This window comes from Pimephales promelas, chromosome 20 (genome assembly GCF_988280905.1).
Source record: "Pimephales promelas chromosome 20, fPimPro1.hap1.1, whole genome shotgun sequence".
In the NCBI taxonomy this organism is placed as follows: domain Eukaryota; kingdom Metazoa; phylum Chordata; class Actinopteri; order Cypriniformes; family Leuciscidae; genus Pimephales; species Pimephales promelas.
The window spans coordinates 27223458-27240215 of record NC_142788.1 but is presented as its reverse complement, the minus strand read 5'-3'; the positions used below and the strand labels follow the sequence as shown (position 1 = coordinate 27240215).

Here is a 16758-nt window from a genome sequence, read left to right as displayed (position 1 = left end):
AGCCAGTGGTCAGTCGTATATATCTGAGGTGGTGAACCGAACGACTCAGTTCGACTCGGTTCTGGAAAGCACTTTTTCTAGGTCAACTGTTTCAAATTATTGTTTTTCCCCCCCAAGCAAATAACCGCGGGCATCCCAGTGCAAAAATCTCAAGTGATCTATTCTGCAACTCCAATTTCCTGAGTTGGCAAGAAAAAGTGTTTACTTAGAAATAAATGTGTTAAAACAGACACTGGAACGGCTTTAAAGTCACACATTGAGGTGGAAACCTTGTTAAGTCATTAAAAAAACAAAACAATACTAAAATAGAATTTGAAAATAAACCAGATTTGTGGATTTTGTACATTTCTGAAGAAAATGCTGGTGTAGGCACATGCAAAAGTTGACTCCAGTTTACTAGGATCTCGTAAGTGGTTGCCAGGGTGTTGCTAGGGCTTTTTTGTTCCGTTCAATTTTCCCATAGGGATTTAAAAAACAGTCTCTGTTAAGCATTACAAGTCACGAACCAAACCAATCAGCTAAGAGGTGATTCATAACATTACAAACTTTGATTTGATGCAAATACATATTTTGATCATCATGAAGCATTGCAAACCGCATAATCAAATTAAAAACAATGGAGGAATATAAAACTGAACATTTAAAAACGTTGATTATATAGCTCTTTTGGCGCTGTCTTGTCACGACTCTGATTGGTGTATTTCTTTTCTACAGCACCATGGGTAATGTAGTTTTTCATCATAAATCCCTCTGTTAAAAACTATTATTTTAAAAATAAGTTGAAATGATGTGGGTTGCCAGCTTCTACAGAGGGAAATACTTTTGATTTACAACCCCGTACACGGTAAAATCTAACATTGTTCTTACTAAGAATTTTTATGTTGACTTTACTTAATGTCCAATAATTTGTTGAACTTACTTAAAATTTCGTAGTAATCTGTACTGTTTGCATGCAATCCCTTCGTTACTCAGAAAAACCTTGTAAACATTACTTGACTGGTTTGACTACCATTTTATATATATATACAGAATATATATATACAGAATATATATATGCATATTTTTTTATGATTTAATTAATTGACCGTTACAATTTTTTTTTTTTTTTTTTGCGGTCTCTTGTAAGTATAACCCCAATAACGATAGCAAATAAAATTGTAATGGTAAAATAAAGCCAAAAATAGAATAACAAAGCAATTAATTTATTCATGTCGCAATGCACTCTGGGAGTGCACTTCTTCAGATCACAGACAGAATTAAGTTGACAAAACTTAAATGGATTAAGTAAGAATAACTTGATGCAATTAAGTCATGTTTCCTTAATGAAATTAAGGCTACGAGTTTGCATAATAAAATTAAGTAAACTGAACTAGTTGGTTTTTAAGCCTGTCTTTAAAGGTCTATAAGCTATCATTAAAAATCAATTTCCCTATGTTGATCATTCAATTAGTCTTGGCTGTCAACTTTTCTTGATTCACTGGGTTAAAAGTTCAAACCTTCTGTTTTATTAAGCAGCGTGCATTTGTGTTTCAGCGAAGAAAGCCTTGAATTACAATAGTTAAACAATAAAAGACAGGCACTGCATGAGGAAAATGCAGATTTGGGATCAAAACTACTTAATCTTGCTGCCTTGAATCAGAGGTTACAAATACATAACACTGTGTGCAAGATACTCTCCATCCAATCAAATCTCTGTGTTCTTGTGCAGAATAACACTGGACCTAATCCTCTGAAGGATTGGAGTGATTTTTGAAGTCCAGCTATGAAATGAACAAGGACACTTTTTCATTACTGATGCTTCAATTTAATAGGACAAAAACACATAATGGTTTAAAGGCTTTTGTTGATCAAATCAGAGACAACCCAACCATGTGGTCAAACACATTTTGGTGGTTATAATCAATGCCACTGACAGGACGCTGCTCTTGTTTTAATCAACCAAGTCCCTAATATGGTTTTTACATGATTTTTTTTAACCATTTCAGTCTTGAAACACTGCGACTGATGTGTCTCTTTTGTTTGGTGTGGACATTGGTAATAAAAAGGGAAAGAAAAGCTTTGATGAAAACATAATCACTCATCTTTCTGCTTGTCACTCCAAATCCACCAATGCAAACGGGATTTCTCCATAATGTTTTTGACCAGGTACAATCCCACAGAGAAGTCACCTGATTCAACTCGTCTTTGATCCAATCGCCAGTTTCACTGAAGAAACAATGTCAAAGTGAGATGCACAACACAGATAAAAAACATCTTAAACGATACATAAATAGGTGTTTTACATGCAAATATGACAAAGATTTGAACATAAAAATGGGGTTCTGAGGTACTTGCCATATTATTTTTCCAAGCATTTCCATTTGTCTAATTCTGAGGTCCATTATCCTGTACATTGGAGCATAAAGCATGAACTACACATGACACCAGGATCAATTTATTCACAATAATTAGGCCAATCTGTAACTTCAGACACTTCACATCAGCAAATCTAGAGTGTAAAAAAATAGTGAGAATTAAATATTTACAAAGGTAATTCAACATTAATGTAAGACTTGGCATTAAAGAGTGCAAACCGAGAGGAATATTTTTCTGTTTGCTGGGTGAGCCATAAGGATTGTGCTAAATCTTAAAACAGCTGTTTTATGGCCACATGGTTGATTGAACATTCACTTTCTGCAATTTTTAATCCATCAAACACTAAAGGGATACTTCAGGATTTAGCAATAAGCTTTGTATTAGTAGAAAACCTGTAGTATTTTCGAATTACCATGCTTCCCACCCTCATATCCCCCTGAGATGAGAGATTTATGTGTTTTTTTGTCTGGAAAAATCCTCCGATGACGCAAAATTCGTCATTTTGCGTCATCAGAGGATTTTTTTGTCCAGAGGCTAAAGACTTCAGTCAGTAGTCGGGTCTGTCCCGCGACACATTTTCGGGTAGACTCATCACTAGTAGCCTAGACTTGTTGTTTAACTACTGCGCTCTGTTACCGGTAGGCGTGGCCTCCTAATGCATTCTGGGAGTTGTTGTCTTTCCTCCACATAAGCCAAAAATACATTTTCTGGCTTTTCTCAGTCTAGAAAGCTCCAAATTCAAAAATAATTTCACATTTCTTCTACATAAATGACCCATTTTAAATACACATTCATCTTTCCAGAGGTGAAGTATCCCTTTAAGATTGTTTAATACAAATTTTTATTAAAGCAAGAATCCATTAGTTGCTAAGGGGGAGACCTGTGCCACAATATGAAAGGCTTTTTAGGGAAACTGATGAAACACAGCTGAAGGTTTTGAAGTGTGTGGTGATCTCAAGTTAATTATCCTTACAAATGATCTCACCCGCTAATTAAAACATCATTTTTAATGAGCTGAAATTTTGTTGGTTTTTATCGCAGCATTTGTTTGAAACGGCACCAAGCTGTGGTTGAGGTCTAAACTCAAACTTGAAGGAATAGTTCACCCACAAATAAAACTTCTGTCATTATTTACTCACCAACATGTATGGGCGAATCATTCCGGTTGACATTTAACAACATTGGACGTTTTCAAAACATTTCCCCCACGTGCACCGACGACGAGTACGTTGAAACTCATTATAATATGCAAAACTGTTATCCACTCACAGCAGTGGGCGTTTACTTCCAAGTCTTCAGTGAGAGATGCCTTTAAAAACTGAGCTAGGGTACAAAATAGCCTATTGCTTATTCATTTTGATGTTTTTGAATGCAAAAACCAAGCGAACGTCATAAATTGACCTCAGACAAAAATATAATAAAATTTAAAAAGCCAGTTCATGTGATCCACACTCAACTGTCTTTAAGCGCACAAAAATCAACTATCCAGCCTTCAGTGACCTATAGTTCTGCCTTAACCTCAAGCACACCTGAAGTCTTTGTGACTCACCAGTGACAGACATTAATTCCAAAACTGTATGAATGATGCGGTGACATGATTGTTGTGTTTATATTCTATTGATTTAATTGGAGGGTGTTACAGCAGCGTGTCTGAGCTCATTGTCACCTTTACACACACCTCGGTGATGCTTTGCCATGTGATGTTAAAATAAACTGTGCTTTAAGGATCGCTGAACGGATCACAAACATATTCCCTTTAACACCTCTTAATGGTGAAAATTATTTTGTTGAATTTTTTCTGGATCTTATTTTTCCCCCATTCAGACGATCCTGTCGTTTTTACACAGAAAACATTAACAACCTCCCTTTACTGCAAACATAACAGGGCAAATTAAAAATGAATTGTGGCCTGGTTTACTTCCATGCTGTGTTGTTTAAGAACAGGACTAGTTTCATTGGCTGAGGCCGAACCAAGAGGCCTGACTGACATGTAAAGCAACCTATCACAGCGTCATATTTAGGGGGCATCAGTTATTCATTCAAGAATACTTGCAATTTTACAGCAACAATGGTGCTGTGAACTTCACATGCATTTAGTTGATCCTGGTAAGCGCTCAGTGTCGCAGTTGTAAACACGACGGCTGAGGGGGTTTGGCTTCACGACGGCTTTGTTTCCAAGCGGACCGTTAAAGAACGTGAAACCTAGAAATCGTAGAGGATTCAACCAATCAGATGACGACTTCAAAACTCCCAAAGTGTTTCCCAATGGGCTATATGCACGCATAAGTTCCGCATTTGACGTAAGGGTGCTCGTCCATTTCCGGTTGTGTAGATTAAAGCGGAGGAAAACGGGATTATGGCAGAGTCTTCAATATTTACTGTCCTCCCGTCTTTGAAACGAAACGTACATACGTTTAGATGTAATTTTATATATAGTTATGTTTATTTAATATAATTTTAAAAAGAAGCATAAACACAACGAGGGGTGTCTGTTTTATCTGTTTTTGTGACTAACGTTTCATTAGTATAACCATGGAGTATAAAATTCAATATAAATTCTCAGTATTGCATTGGACTCTATGATCGGCGGAAGTTATCGAGCATCCTTAATCCTTCACCGGAAATAACGCCGTGCATAGAGCCCATTGTGTGCCTTATGCATCAGACGTTTAGTCTGAGACTTAAACTGGAGGTGCGTTCACGCCTGAACTGTAAAAAGCCTTCACGCACTTGTAAAATTTGTAATTACAACCAGGGCTTGACATCAACATCTGTCAAGTGGATTTCAGCACTCATTTCATTCGCTTCAGATGAATATTATTGGTGTTAGGACTGGCATGGAATTGCGCGTTGTGCTTAATTCTACATATTCATGCTGATTTTGTGCTCAGACCCAAAGTGCAGCACATAAAGCCGTCTCGGAGTTCTTTATCGCTGCTTATTGCGCTTAAACAGTCAAATACACACAAAATAATGTCGAAATGCCGGTCTTGGCGAGTATTCACGCAAACGTGGTCAGTTGTTTTAAGTGAACGTAAACAGTTGAGAAAGAAAACGCATAATATTAAAATTATATATGGCGGTTTTTCCCATCGATGTGAAAATGCTGAGTGGCAAGTAACTTTGGAAAACCACTAGCCACAGTGGCTAGTGAGCAAAAAAGTTAATGTCATTGTCAAGCCCTGATTACAACGTGTTAGTTACGTCTTGTACCATGTGGCCGCTCTACCTGACCACTGCAGATTTAGGGTGTGTTTGACTTAAAGCTGCGCTGTGCAGACCGATCGGTGTATGACAACAAAGTACGGTACTTACGACATGGTATGAACGCAGCATAGCAGCCGACTGACTAAAGGAATTATGCAAATGAAGTAGTCGCAAAAGAAAAAAACGTTGCTCGGAGTTCTAGGATTTAGAGGATGCAACACACTACCGCGATCTAGCGACTTTTCTGAGGCTGTACAGCAAGCAAGGAAAAAAAACACTGCAAGGTCTTGAAGCACATTTTTTAAAAGTTTTATTTTAACTTGAGCGTTGAGTTTTTAGAACGGCATGTCAAAAGACGCAAGTGCAATGGTCAAACATGTCCGTCTAGCGCATATTTACATTGATAAACAATGGAAAAGTAGCGCAGTGGAATGGAAAAACACATAGGCAGCATTCATAAATCGCATAATAATAGTAATACTTCACTACTGCTAAAAAAGTATGTTCTATATATTATGAATGTAATCCGGACATAATACATTCGGCATGTTGTCATTATCATGTGACTTTACCAGCGTCAGTCATTCAAGAATCCTCCCCATCATACGCACACTTCAGAATATCCCCGGAAGTAGTAGGTCATACGAGTACTCTTTTATGAGTACCGTGAATTTGGACATACTTATGTTGTACTGTTTTTCGCCGACTATGGGATTTCGGATGCAGCCGTACTGTGTGAACGGCCCCTCACTCAACCATTGCAATGGTGCAGAAAGTACGGAGCATGTTGGGAAACATGGCCATTATAATGTTCTTCTTATTCTCATTTGATCATCATATGATGAATAACTGGAAACAAATGGAAATCATTTTAAATCAAGTTTTGTTTTTCATGGCGATAAATAGCACAGGCTAACAAGCATTGATATTTAGCATGAACAAGTCTAATTTACATGTGTATTTGCTTGAAAACAATGATTTTTTTTTTTTTAATGTTATTACATTTTTTTTATTTTTTTTAAATACGCATGGTGCAGTGCAAGGTTTTTGGAATATTGCGCCCTCAAGTGGCAAGACTGGAAATGACCTTATTAACAAATACTAAATCAGGATCCCTCATTTCACTAAAAACCACACGCTAAAAACCAATACACACATACGAACGAAGCGAACAAACAGTCTGACATGACGTGTTGAATCCTGAAGTGATATTGCACTGAAGTAGATGTTTCTAGATTCACCGACGCATTTTCCAGCAGTCCGCAGACAACAGCCGAATGAATGTCTGGAATTATGATCCCATTTGGGTGCCTCCAATTAATGCTGAAGGGCTGGATACACAATGACGATCGGACAGTAAAGGCGGCGGTCTGTTTGTTTGCTTTACAGAGGAAAAACAAGAAAGCCAGAAAAGGTGGAGTACTGCCATCCTCCTACCAGATTCCCCTTCTCCAGTTTTAGATAAACCTTGTCTTCTTTGTTGAGGAGAAGGAGGACTCCATTGGTGGCGGCCTCGCGTGTGACGTCTTTGTCACCTGCGAATGCAGAGATGACTGGTTTTCCATTCAGCATTAAATTCACCTGAAACAGAGGAGAGAAAATCAATACAGAGATCTCAAGGACTGTACGTTTTACAGGACTTATTTAATAAAACAATGATGGTCACATTTATGGAAAAAAAAAATATTTATTTATTACAATTTCTCATAACACTTGACTTAAAGCCTGTAGTTAATATTATAATAATTTTCATAGTGCCTTATATTGTAATCCACTATATATTTTCATAAAAAAATTATAATCAATCATCATTTTAATGTAAGATTACTACAGTAAAACCTGTAAATTGTAAGTTACCACACAATAAAATGAAAAACTAAGTTTAACAAGATAATACATGCAATTTTACTGTAAAGAGCTGTACAAATATGAAGGATGAATTACCTTATATTTACAATGAAAATCTTAACATTATGTTTGTAAAATATTGTAAAAATTATTTTTTATAATTAAGCTTGGAATAACTTGGTGAAAATGTACAGTACATTATTTTAGGAATATTTTACAGTATATCTCCAAGTAAAAAGCATGGATTACCTTTGTGATAGATTATGTTGCTTTTTAGTTACAAAAACAATTTCAACAACATGCATCATGTTAAATATATTTAACTACAGTAACTGAACACAATAAAAAAACATATATGTTTTTTTTTTTTATTATGCTTTGTAAAAGTATTATAAGTCTCATTATAGTATATGGAAAGTTGTTAAAGACTATCCAAGGTGTATTGTATAATAAATTGAAAATACATTTAAAATGCAATATTTATACAGGCTTCAAATGTTAGCCAATTTCTGTTCTCTCTGAAACTCTGTTCATTACGAATTTCAAATATGATATAAAAATTGTGATTAAATGTATTATTTCTGTGCTCACTTGTATAGTCTGGCTCTGGTACACTTTAATAACATGAAAGTTAAAGCTGTAGACTCCTTTCCGGGGACAAAGAAAGACGGATTCCATGGTGAAATAGTTTCCTATGTTGACAAGAACCTGCAAAAGAGTAGTTCAGAGGTATCAGACCTGATGCCACTACATTGAAATATCCTATCCACTCTAGACAATTATTTGTTCTGTGAAATATGTATTATTGCAATGTTACAACGTCAAAGGAAAGACCTTGGAAAAAAAAGATCAGATTAGAAAAGGCAGCTGGAATAAAATATGAATGTACTCATGCTTACAATTGGACTTTTCAATTATAATTCTCTGTAGCAATGAAAGTACAATCCTGCCATCACACCAAACTCTCTCTCTTACGGCCATGCTGACCGTGAATCCATTCTAATGCTGTGATGAGGCACCATGAACTATAGCAAATGCAGGGCAATCAATCACAGGTGCATTTTCTCTCGTGCAAGAGACAGAAACAGCATCTGAAGTGACGAACCATGCAGAGATGCGTTCCCACAGACTTTTTAATGCACAGTGGCAGCTTGCTATACAGTTAATTGAGCTGGCCATTCTGTTATTTGTTATTACTTATTGTTTTATGGATGAGTTGCTAACTACTGTGTGCATTATGCATACAATGACAATAAAGATTCATATTCTTATTATACATCAAAGAACCCAGAAAAATGTGTGGTTATATATTATTCCTATATAATGTTAAGCAGCACAACATAAATATTGAGCAGAAATATATATATATATATATATATCACACACTCACCTATAGGAGTGTTAGGTATGTTCAATATCTCATTAATGCAATTATCTAATCAGCCAATCACATGGCAGTTGCTTCAATGCATTTAGGGGTGTGCTTTTGGTCAAGACAATCTCCTGAACTCCAAACTGAATGTCAGAATGGGAAAGAAAGGTGATTTAAGTAATTTTGAGCGTGGCATGGTTGTTGTCACAATCTGCTCAGTTACTGGGATTTTCTAAAGTTTAATACTTTAATACTTAAGTTTAATACTCAAGTAACCTGAATCAAATGCTATTAGGGCCAAACATCCTACAGGTTTCCTAGGATTAAAACCCAGTGTTCTCAACACTAATGAATTTTCAGGTCATGCTCGGTAACACTGATTGAAGTGAACATCAAAAAGAAAGTGTATTTATTGGTTTCCCTTCACTTTGTAGACACAAAGATGAGTGGATGGAGTCTGGGCATTGACCCCAGCCCCCTCAAAGGTAAATTTGTACATTGCCCTCGGTCTCTTTTGATCTTGGCTTTATTACAGTCGAAGAAAAACTCAAGCAAAAGGGAGCGTTTCAGCTTTTTTTTTTATGATTGACCACAGATATATAAGCTATAATACTGGGGTCCATAAGTCTGAGAGCACTGGAGTTTTTGTTTCTCCATTTAAACCTGGAAATACAAAGAAAGTTTCAGATTTTGAAACCTTTCAAACGAAAGAAAAGTTCTGATGTAAAATGAATAAGTCATAATGTGACACTGATAATGTGCCACTTTGTACAGAACTTGTTCAAGATGCTCTTTGGAAAATCTCAGTTTGGCAGTAGCACCACATTGCAGTACACGAGATCCAGGGGGTGGAGTTGGATCCAGATCTAAGGGGTGGAGATGGGTGGGTTTAGGGGTGGGGTTTGGGATCAGGGGGTGGAGATGGGTAGGATAAGGGGTGGGGTTTGGGATCAGGGGGTGGAGATGGGTAGGATTAGGGGTGGGGTTTGGGATCAGGGGGTGGAGATGGGTAGGATTAGGGGTGGGGTTTGGGATCAGGTGGTGGAGATGGGTAGGATTAGGGGTGGGGTTAGGGATCAGGGGGTGGAGATGGGTGGGGTTAGGGATCAGGGGGTGGAGATGGGTAGGATTAGGGGTGGTGTTAGGGATCAGGGGGTGGAGATGGGTAGGATTAGGTGTGGGGTTAGGGATCAGGGGGTGGAGATGGGTAGGATTAGGGGTGGGGTTAGGGAACAGGGGGTGGAGATGGGTAGGATTAGGGGTGGGGTTTGGGATCAGGGGGTGGAGATGGGTAGGATTAGGTGTGGGGTTTGGGATCAGGGGGTGGAGATGGGTAGGATTAGGTGTGGGGTTAGGGATCAGGGGGTGGAGATGGTTAGGATTAGGGGTGGGGTTAGGGATCAGGTGGTGGAGATGGGTAGGATTAGGGGTGGGGTTAGGGATCAGGGGGTGGAGATGGTTAGGATTAGGGGTGGGATTAGGGATCAGGGGGTGGAGATGGGTAGGATTAGGGGTGGGATTAGGGATCAGGGGGTGGAGATGGGTAGGATTAGGGGTGGGGTTAGGGATCAGGGGGTGGAGATGGTTAGGATTAGGGGTGGGATTAGGGATCAGGGGGTGGAGATGGTTAGGATTATGGGTGGGGTTAGGGATCAGGGGGTGGAGATGGGTAGGATTAGGGGTGGGGTTAGGGATCAGGGGGTGGAGATGGGTAGGATTAGGGGTGGGGTTAGGGATCAGGTGGTGGAGATGGGTAGGATAAGGGGTGGGATTAGGGATCAAGGGGTGGAGATGGGTAGGATTTTGGGTGGGGTTAGGGATCAGGGGGTGGAGATGGGTAGGATTATGGGTGGGGTTAGGGATCAGGGGGTGGAGATGGGTGGGGTTAGGGATCAGGGGGTGGAGATGGGTGGGGTTAGGGAGTGCCTTCCACTTTTGTACATTGAAAAGGTTTCTGGAACCATCAATGCCAATCAAGAACTTTTATTTTTAACTTTACACTTTAAATGTTTTGCATGAAACATTTTTTGTGCTTAATAAACAAAAAAACACGAAGCATTTTCACTCACTGTCTCGGATCCGTTAATTTTTATAGAGCAGCGCAGCAGTGACGCTAAAATCTTTGGCAAACAAAGGCTTTCCACATAAACTAGCAGTGATATGCACTAGGATTACTCAGCATCCCAAACAGCCAGCTCTTTTGTTGGTTCACAAAGCTCTTGGTACATTGACAAGGGCAGAATCTCTCTCTTGCAGTCTGTGAGCTCCACGCAACCTTTCCCCGCGGCGTACCCCGAGCGAGACACGTGCCGAGCCAGAGGATTGGATGGTGTTGTTATGTATGTGAGTCAAGGTCTGGAGCGCAGTGGCTGAGGGCAGCTGGTCAGTCCTGCACTTTTTTTTACATTACATTATTTTTTTAAGGTTCCTGCAGCCAAAGCAATGAGAGTGGAAGAATAGTGCCTCAAGGGCAAAATCTACACAGCTTCCTGTGTATTTCAGCAAAAAGAGACAAATTTACCTGGCGAAATCTTTAGGAATTAATCATCTTAAAATGATAATTTATTCGCTCTCCCTCATGTTTTTCCAAACCCATGTGACTTTCCTTCTTGTGTGGAACAGAAAGTGTTTGAATAATGTAGTTGGTCTCTTTTTCTATTACAAAAATGGCTTTGGAGCATCAAAGGGGATGTAGAAGCACCATAAAAGTCTTTTGAAGGCATACAATATCTTCAGATCTTATTCAGTATTTTTTTCCATGACCAACGTGAACGTGTCGTTGAGTCAGTGAGTTGAGTTTGGTTATTGGTTCAGTCAGATCAATCAGTCTGATCCATGAACAAATCATTCAGATTGGTTTTCTGAACTAGATCAATTGATTCATTGAACAAATCTGACAGAATGATTGATTCACACATTCATTTTCATACTTTCAGTGAAAATTGAAGTAAAATTCAATACGCTCCACATTTTATGTCTATGAACAAATAATTCAGATTGGTTTTCTGAACTGGATTAATGGATTCATTTTTAAAATATATACTAAAAATTGAGGTAATCAGTTACTTTGTACTCATAAATTTTAATTGATTTTAACTTAAAATATCTGAGTAAACTCAATCATTAATTTATATGGAGTAAAGTCAACTTAAATATATGTTGTAGTGGAAACTTGGCAAGATTTAACTGTAAAAGTGATCAGTTGACTTAACTTTTAAAAAAGTGAGGATTGTTGCCAAGTAAATAAACTTCATGCATTATTGAAAAAATAACGTTATGTGTAATTGTCAAGTTCACATAACTTATTTTTTTCAATTATGCATGGATTTTATGACTTAATTAAGTTTACGGCAATGGGTTTCCATGACGATTTGTGGAATTTAGCTCCCCTTAAAGGTGCTCTAAGCGATGTTGGATGACGTCCGTTCGAAGTATTGTCAAACAAAATGGAGGCTAGTTCACCCCCCCCCCCCCCATAAATACATGGGTGAACCCATAATCACATGGGTTAATGAGCTAATGAGTTGAATCAGGTGTGTTGGATTGGGGAGACAAATAAAACACGCAGTGTTGAGGTGGCGCGAGGACAGGGTTGGGAACCACTTGCTTAGAGCACCTTTATCATCAATCTTGCTCAAAAAAAACATTATATAACACTTTATTTTAGCATTTTTAGCATCACTCTCCCTTTTGAGTATCATGAAAAAGCATGCTGGGAAATAGAACTCCCAGCCCAGTTTCAGTTCAATTTAGGGTTGCCTAAATTAAGTAAGTTAATGAAACTCAAAATAATGAAAAAAATTCAGATTACTTAAAATGTGTCATTTTTGTGAACTCAAAAGAAAAAGAACGTTCTAATTACTTATAAAAGTGTTAACGTGTGAACTAATTTGTTTAATTTAAGTTTTCCCCCATTATTTTGAGCATTAGGGTTTACAGAAATTGTATGACTTCATTATAACATAAATGTTATTTTAGACAACTTTTATGGTGCTTATCCCTTTGAAGGATTTGTATCTTCAGTCACGATTCATTGTAATTGGAAGACATCTTAAAAATGTATTCTTCTGTTTCACTTTTGTGTCAAGGTTTTGAACAACAGGGGGTTTAGTAAATAATAAGAAAAAGTTTGTAAGGAAACCTTCAGAGAGACACGTCTCCAAATGTCCCTTTAGGGAATCGATTTAATCGTGAAAAACAAACACACGTTGGCCTCGTCTCAAGCATAATTTTTCATTCATTTCAAGGCATGCACATCATGCTGGCTCTGTTTTTGATCTGACTCTGCATAAAGACGTTCGCTCATTAATTCTACCACGTCTTTGACCAAGAAAGAGAACTGTCAGGGCCGTGCTATGCCAGATCAGATGCACCAAAAAACACAGTGAATATGAATATATTCACGCAAAGCCATGCTGGCTAATGTTCATGTTTAATTTAATTTAAATCATTTAAAATACAGTATGAATTCAGCACATGCATGGAAGTTTCCAATGAGCCATAAAGCTAAAGACTAAAGTTAAGCATAACATGACCCCTAGACGTGTGCATGAGAAAACGTCATGCATCTCTTTCAACACAAACACAGCTAAAAAAAATAAAAATAAATAAGCAATACAGTAAGAATAAATCTCTGCCCTTTACAGTCCTGACAGTTTGACTTATCACTAATAATGACCCATCATCACAGTCATATTTCACCTGTGTGTCTGCTGCAATAATGGATACCCGTTTATGTTCTTGTCAAGCACACAGTTGCCATGAACAATATTAGACACCGTATAGAATATCTGAGGTTACGAAACAAACTCTTACATGAAGAGAAAATCTGTCCTGAATTTGGATATCCTCTCATTCAAATGACTTTGAATTTTGAATGTATTATTTTTCTTTTTGAGTTTCACATTACTCGGTAAATGTCCATGTTAAATGCAAAATAATAAAGCTCTGCACTCATTCCAATTAGCACAGTAATCTGATTTAGAATATTAACTAATGATGACAAATTAATTGAATTTGCATACATTCCAATTTGAATATTCCATAACATTAGATTCACTTAAATCCTCTAAAGAAAATCCAAAATTACTGTTATGTTACAAATAAGCAACACTTTAAATACACTGCCTATTATTGACGGTATACAAAAGAAGAAACAACGTGGGACTGGGGCAAGTTGTCACACGTGTCATTTTAATTCATTACTTACCATAATTATTTGGCCAAAACAATAATTTGATATAGAGTATCCATTTACATTTTTACTGTTTATTTAGCCAACATGACGTTCCGTTGTGACAACGTACCCCATATAAAATGTGACAACATACCTCGAAGGTGGCCTGTGAAAAGGTCAATGTGAGTTAAGTTTTTTCTATATATAGTTTAATGTATGAAACTACTGTATAAAGTGACTTAAAATAAACCTACCCCGAGAAATAGGGAGTAAACAATGTATTACGTGGTGTAACCCAAAACTGTTAGTCCAACCCACGAGCTTTACCGGTTTGAAAAGTCCAAGCCAAAGAAAAATACTATTCATCTCAATATAACATGCATAAAAAATATGAATATTAGCCTTACCGTTTCAAAGTATATGATTCTCGTTTTATTGCTCATCTCAGAGGGCTCGTGGTTGTTTCTCCTCACCGCAGAGAAAGCCACTTTGGAGTTGGCGGCGCGCAAGGAGATGCCGAGCGGCGAGGACGAGCTCTTCCAGTCGGCGGGGTTCGAGTCACAAACCACCAGACATTTTCCCTCCAGGACGATGGGTTCCGTGTCGTTTTGAGAAAAAGCCAACTCAAACATGACGGCCAGGCAGAACAAAAGAGCCATGCAGTCGACAAACGCCTTATTTAAGTACTTTATGGACACCATGATGAATGATCTCCACAATGTAGCCAAAATCCAAACGGCTCTCCCGATCCCGTCACTTCGCTTCTGCTCCGTGTTCGTGCTCGTTTACGCCAAACATCCGTCCGGACACCAATAGCTGATTTACAAATCACCAAATGCGCGTAGGTGGATGCAACAACCTTATATCTATAGTCATTTTTTGATTCTTATACTTATTCCCCTGTGTTTTATTGATTCGGATAGTTTTCAACTCCAGAAGATTTGTCAGACGAGTTTTGGAGAGATTCTTAGGTTCCTGGTGACTCCGCGTAAAAATCCACTCAGTGCGCACAGAGATTATCCGCAATGCATGGGCAATCGCCACTTCGTGTCCATATTAGCTTTGCGCTATAAAAATAGAGAAGGATACTAAAGCAAACCCCGAATGACCCCTTAACACATCTGTGGATGTTCCTCTTTCTCTCTCTCAACCACAATACACTTCTATGAGCGCGCGCACACTCTTAATGACGCCCGACTATGAACTCACTGTGACGACTGGTGCGTAACGTCAGATGACTTTTCAATATCCACCTGACATCCAGCAAAAAGACATGATATAATATTCATATGATTAAATAATATATTAATAATAACAACTATTAACATTTATATTACTGTAATTTGTATTAAATTAACATGTATATTCAGTCATGCTCAAAAGTTTACATACCTAAATGCATCCATACATAAAAAATGCATTTTATATTTTATTTAGTGCTGTTCTGAATAAGATATTTTACATAAAAGATGTAAAATATGAAAAAAGTAGCTGAATTTATAAAAATTACCCCATTCAAAAGTTGACATACCCTTGATTCTTAACACTGGGTCGTTACCTGGATGATCCACGACTGTTTTCTTGTTTTGTGATGGTTATTCTTGAGTATTTTGTTTGTCCCGAGCAGAAACTGCCCAATGTTCTTCAGAAAAATGCTCCAGGTCCTGCAAATCTTTCAGTTTTTCAGCATATTTTGCATATTTGAACCCTTTCCAGCAGTGACTGTATGATTTTGAGATTCATCTTTTCACACTGAGGACAATTGAGGCACTCAAACACAACTATAAAAAAGGTTCAAACATTAATTGATGCTCCAAAAGGAAACATGATGCAACTGGGGATGAAAACTTTTAAACAGGATGAAGAAGTCCAAACTTTTTCCATTAAGTACTGCCCTTCGGAAGCAACTGAAGATACTTGGATGTTTCCCGGAAAAGAAATTAAGTCACAGTCACTGCAGGAAAGGGAATACTGCATTTCAGACACAGGCCACAAAATTGAAGAAAATACTGAGAGAAGATATAAGAAGGACAAGCAATTCATGTGCGACCTATAATGGAGCAGAGAAGCATTTCAATATTTGGCTTATGCATTTGGCACTACTCTATGCATCTCAAGTTGGAGCCGTGAATGCCATTTGCTCTAATGTTGGACTATTAAGCAATGCAATTCTGTAGTTATGTGTGTGTGTGTCTATAGTGATTATATAAGATTATAAATGAATTGCTTTCATCAGAACTCAATACTTAAATGCAGGGTCATTAAATGAAGTCATTGCAGACAGCAAAAACATACCTTTTTCAAAAGATAATGAAGTTCAGACTCAGAAGTCAATGAAAAATGAATAATAATACACTTTCTACTCGGCTCAACTCGCTGATTTCAATCTCTCTGGAGGATGCAGAACGCAAGGCTTTTCATTTATGGAGCAAATTAAGGATGGAATATTTGCGAGCACAAATTAACAGTTAACTTACCTGGGGACCCATCGAGATGCTTGGGAATTTATTGAATAAATGAGAGCTGTTATAACGGTTTACCTTCATGATGTTCTTCATTTTCATCTCAGCACCATTCTCCACTTTCCCAATGTTAGTCTTCTATAAGAGAAAGACATATTGACTATAAACTCATGATTAGATGCGTGAACAACAGGACAGCATTGCATGATGCACATTTAGTATACAGTGGCAAAGTGTGGAGGGAGTGTCATGCATATTTCAAAATATGTTTGAATGTTAAAATATGTGCATATTTCATAAATGTTTATTCACCGGAACAAAGTCATTCACCAAAAAGA

The 16758-nt window shown here is 37.7% G+C and overlaps 1 protein-coding gene across 1 annotated transcript; it reads right to left on the bottom strand.

Annotated features, from left to right (window-relative positions):
* Nucleotides 1–2028: 2028 nt before the first annotated feature.
* On the bottom strand, nt 2029–14660 carry cbln4 (cerebellin 4 precursor). The gene is made up of 3 exons (XM_039651473.2): nt 14366–14660; nt 8002–8118; nt 2029–7143 (listed from the first exon to the last, which is right to left on the bottom strand). Exons 1-3 carry the CDS (start codon nt 14657–14659, stop codon nt 6946–6948), a joined length of 609 nt encoding a protein of 202 aa, XP_039507407.2. The 5' UTR covers nt 14660; the 3' UTR covers nt 2029–6945.
* Between the last annotated feature and the right edge of the window lie 2098 nt (nt 14661–16758).

Coding starts and splice junctions, on each gene's coding strand:
- cbln4 (XM_039651473.2), bottom strand. CDS start 14,659: ATGGTGTCCATAAAGTACTTAAATAAGGCGTTTGTCGACTGCATGGCT. Junction 8,119..14,365: donor GAATCATATACTTTGAAACG/GTAAGGCTAATA, acceptor ACTCTTTTGCAG/GTTCTTGTCAACATAGGAAA. Junction 7,144..8,001: donor ACCAGAGCCAGACTATACAA/GTGAGCACAGAA, acceptor CCTCTGTTTCAG/GTGAATTTAATGCTGAATGG.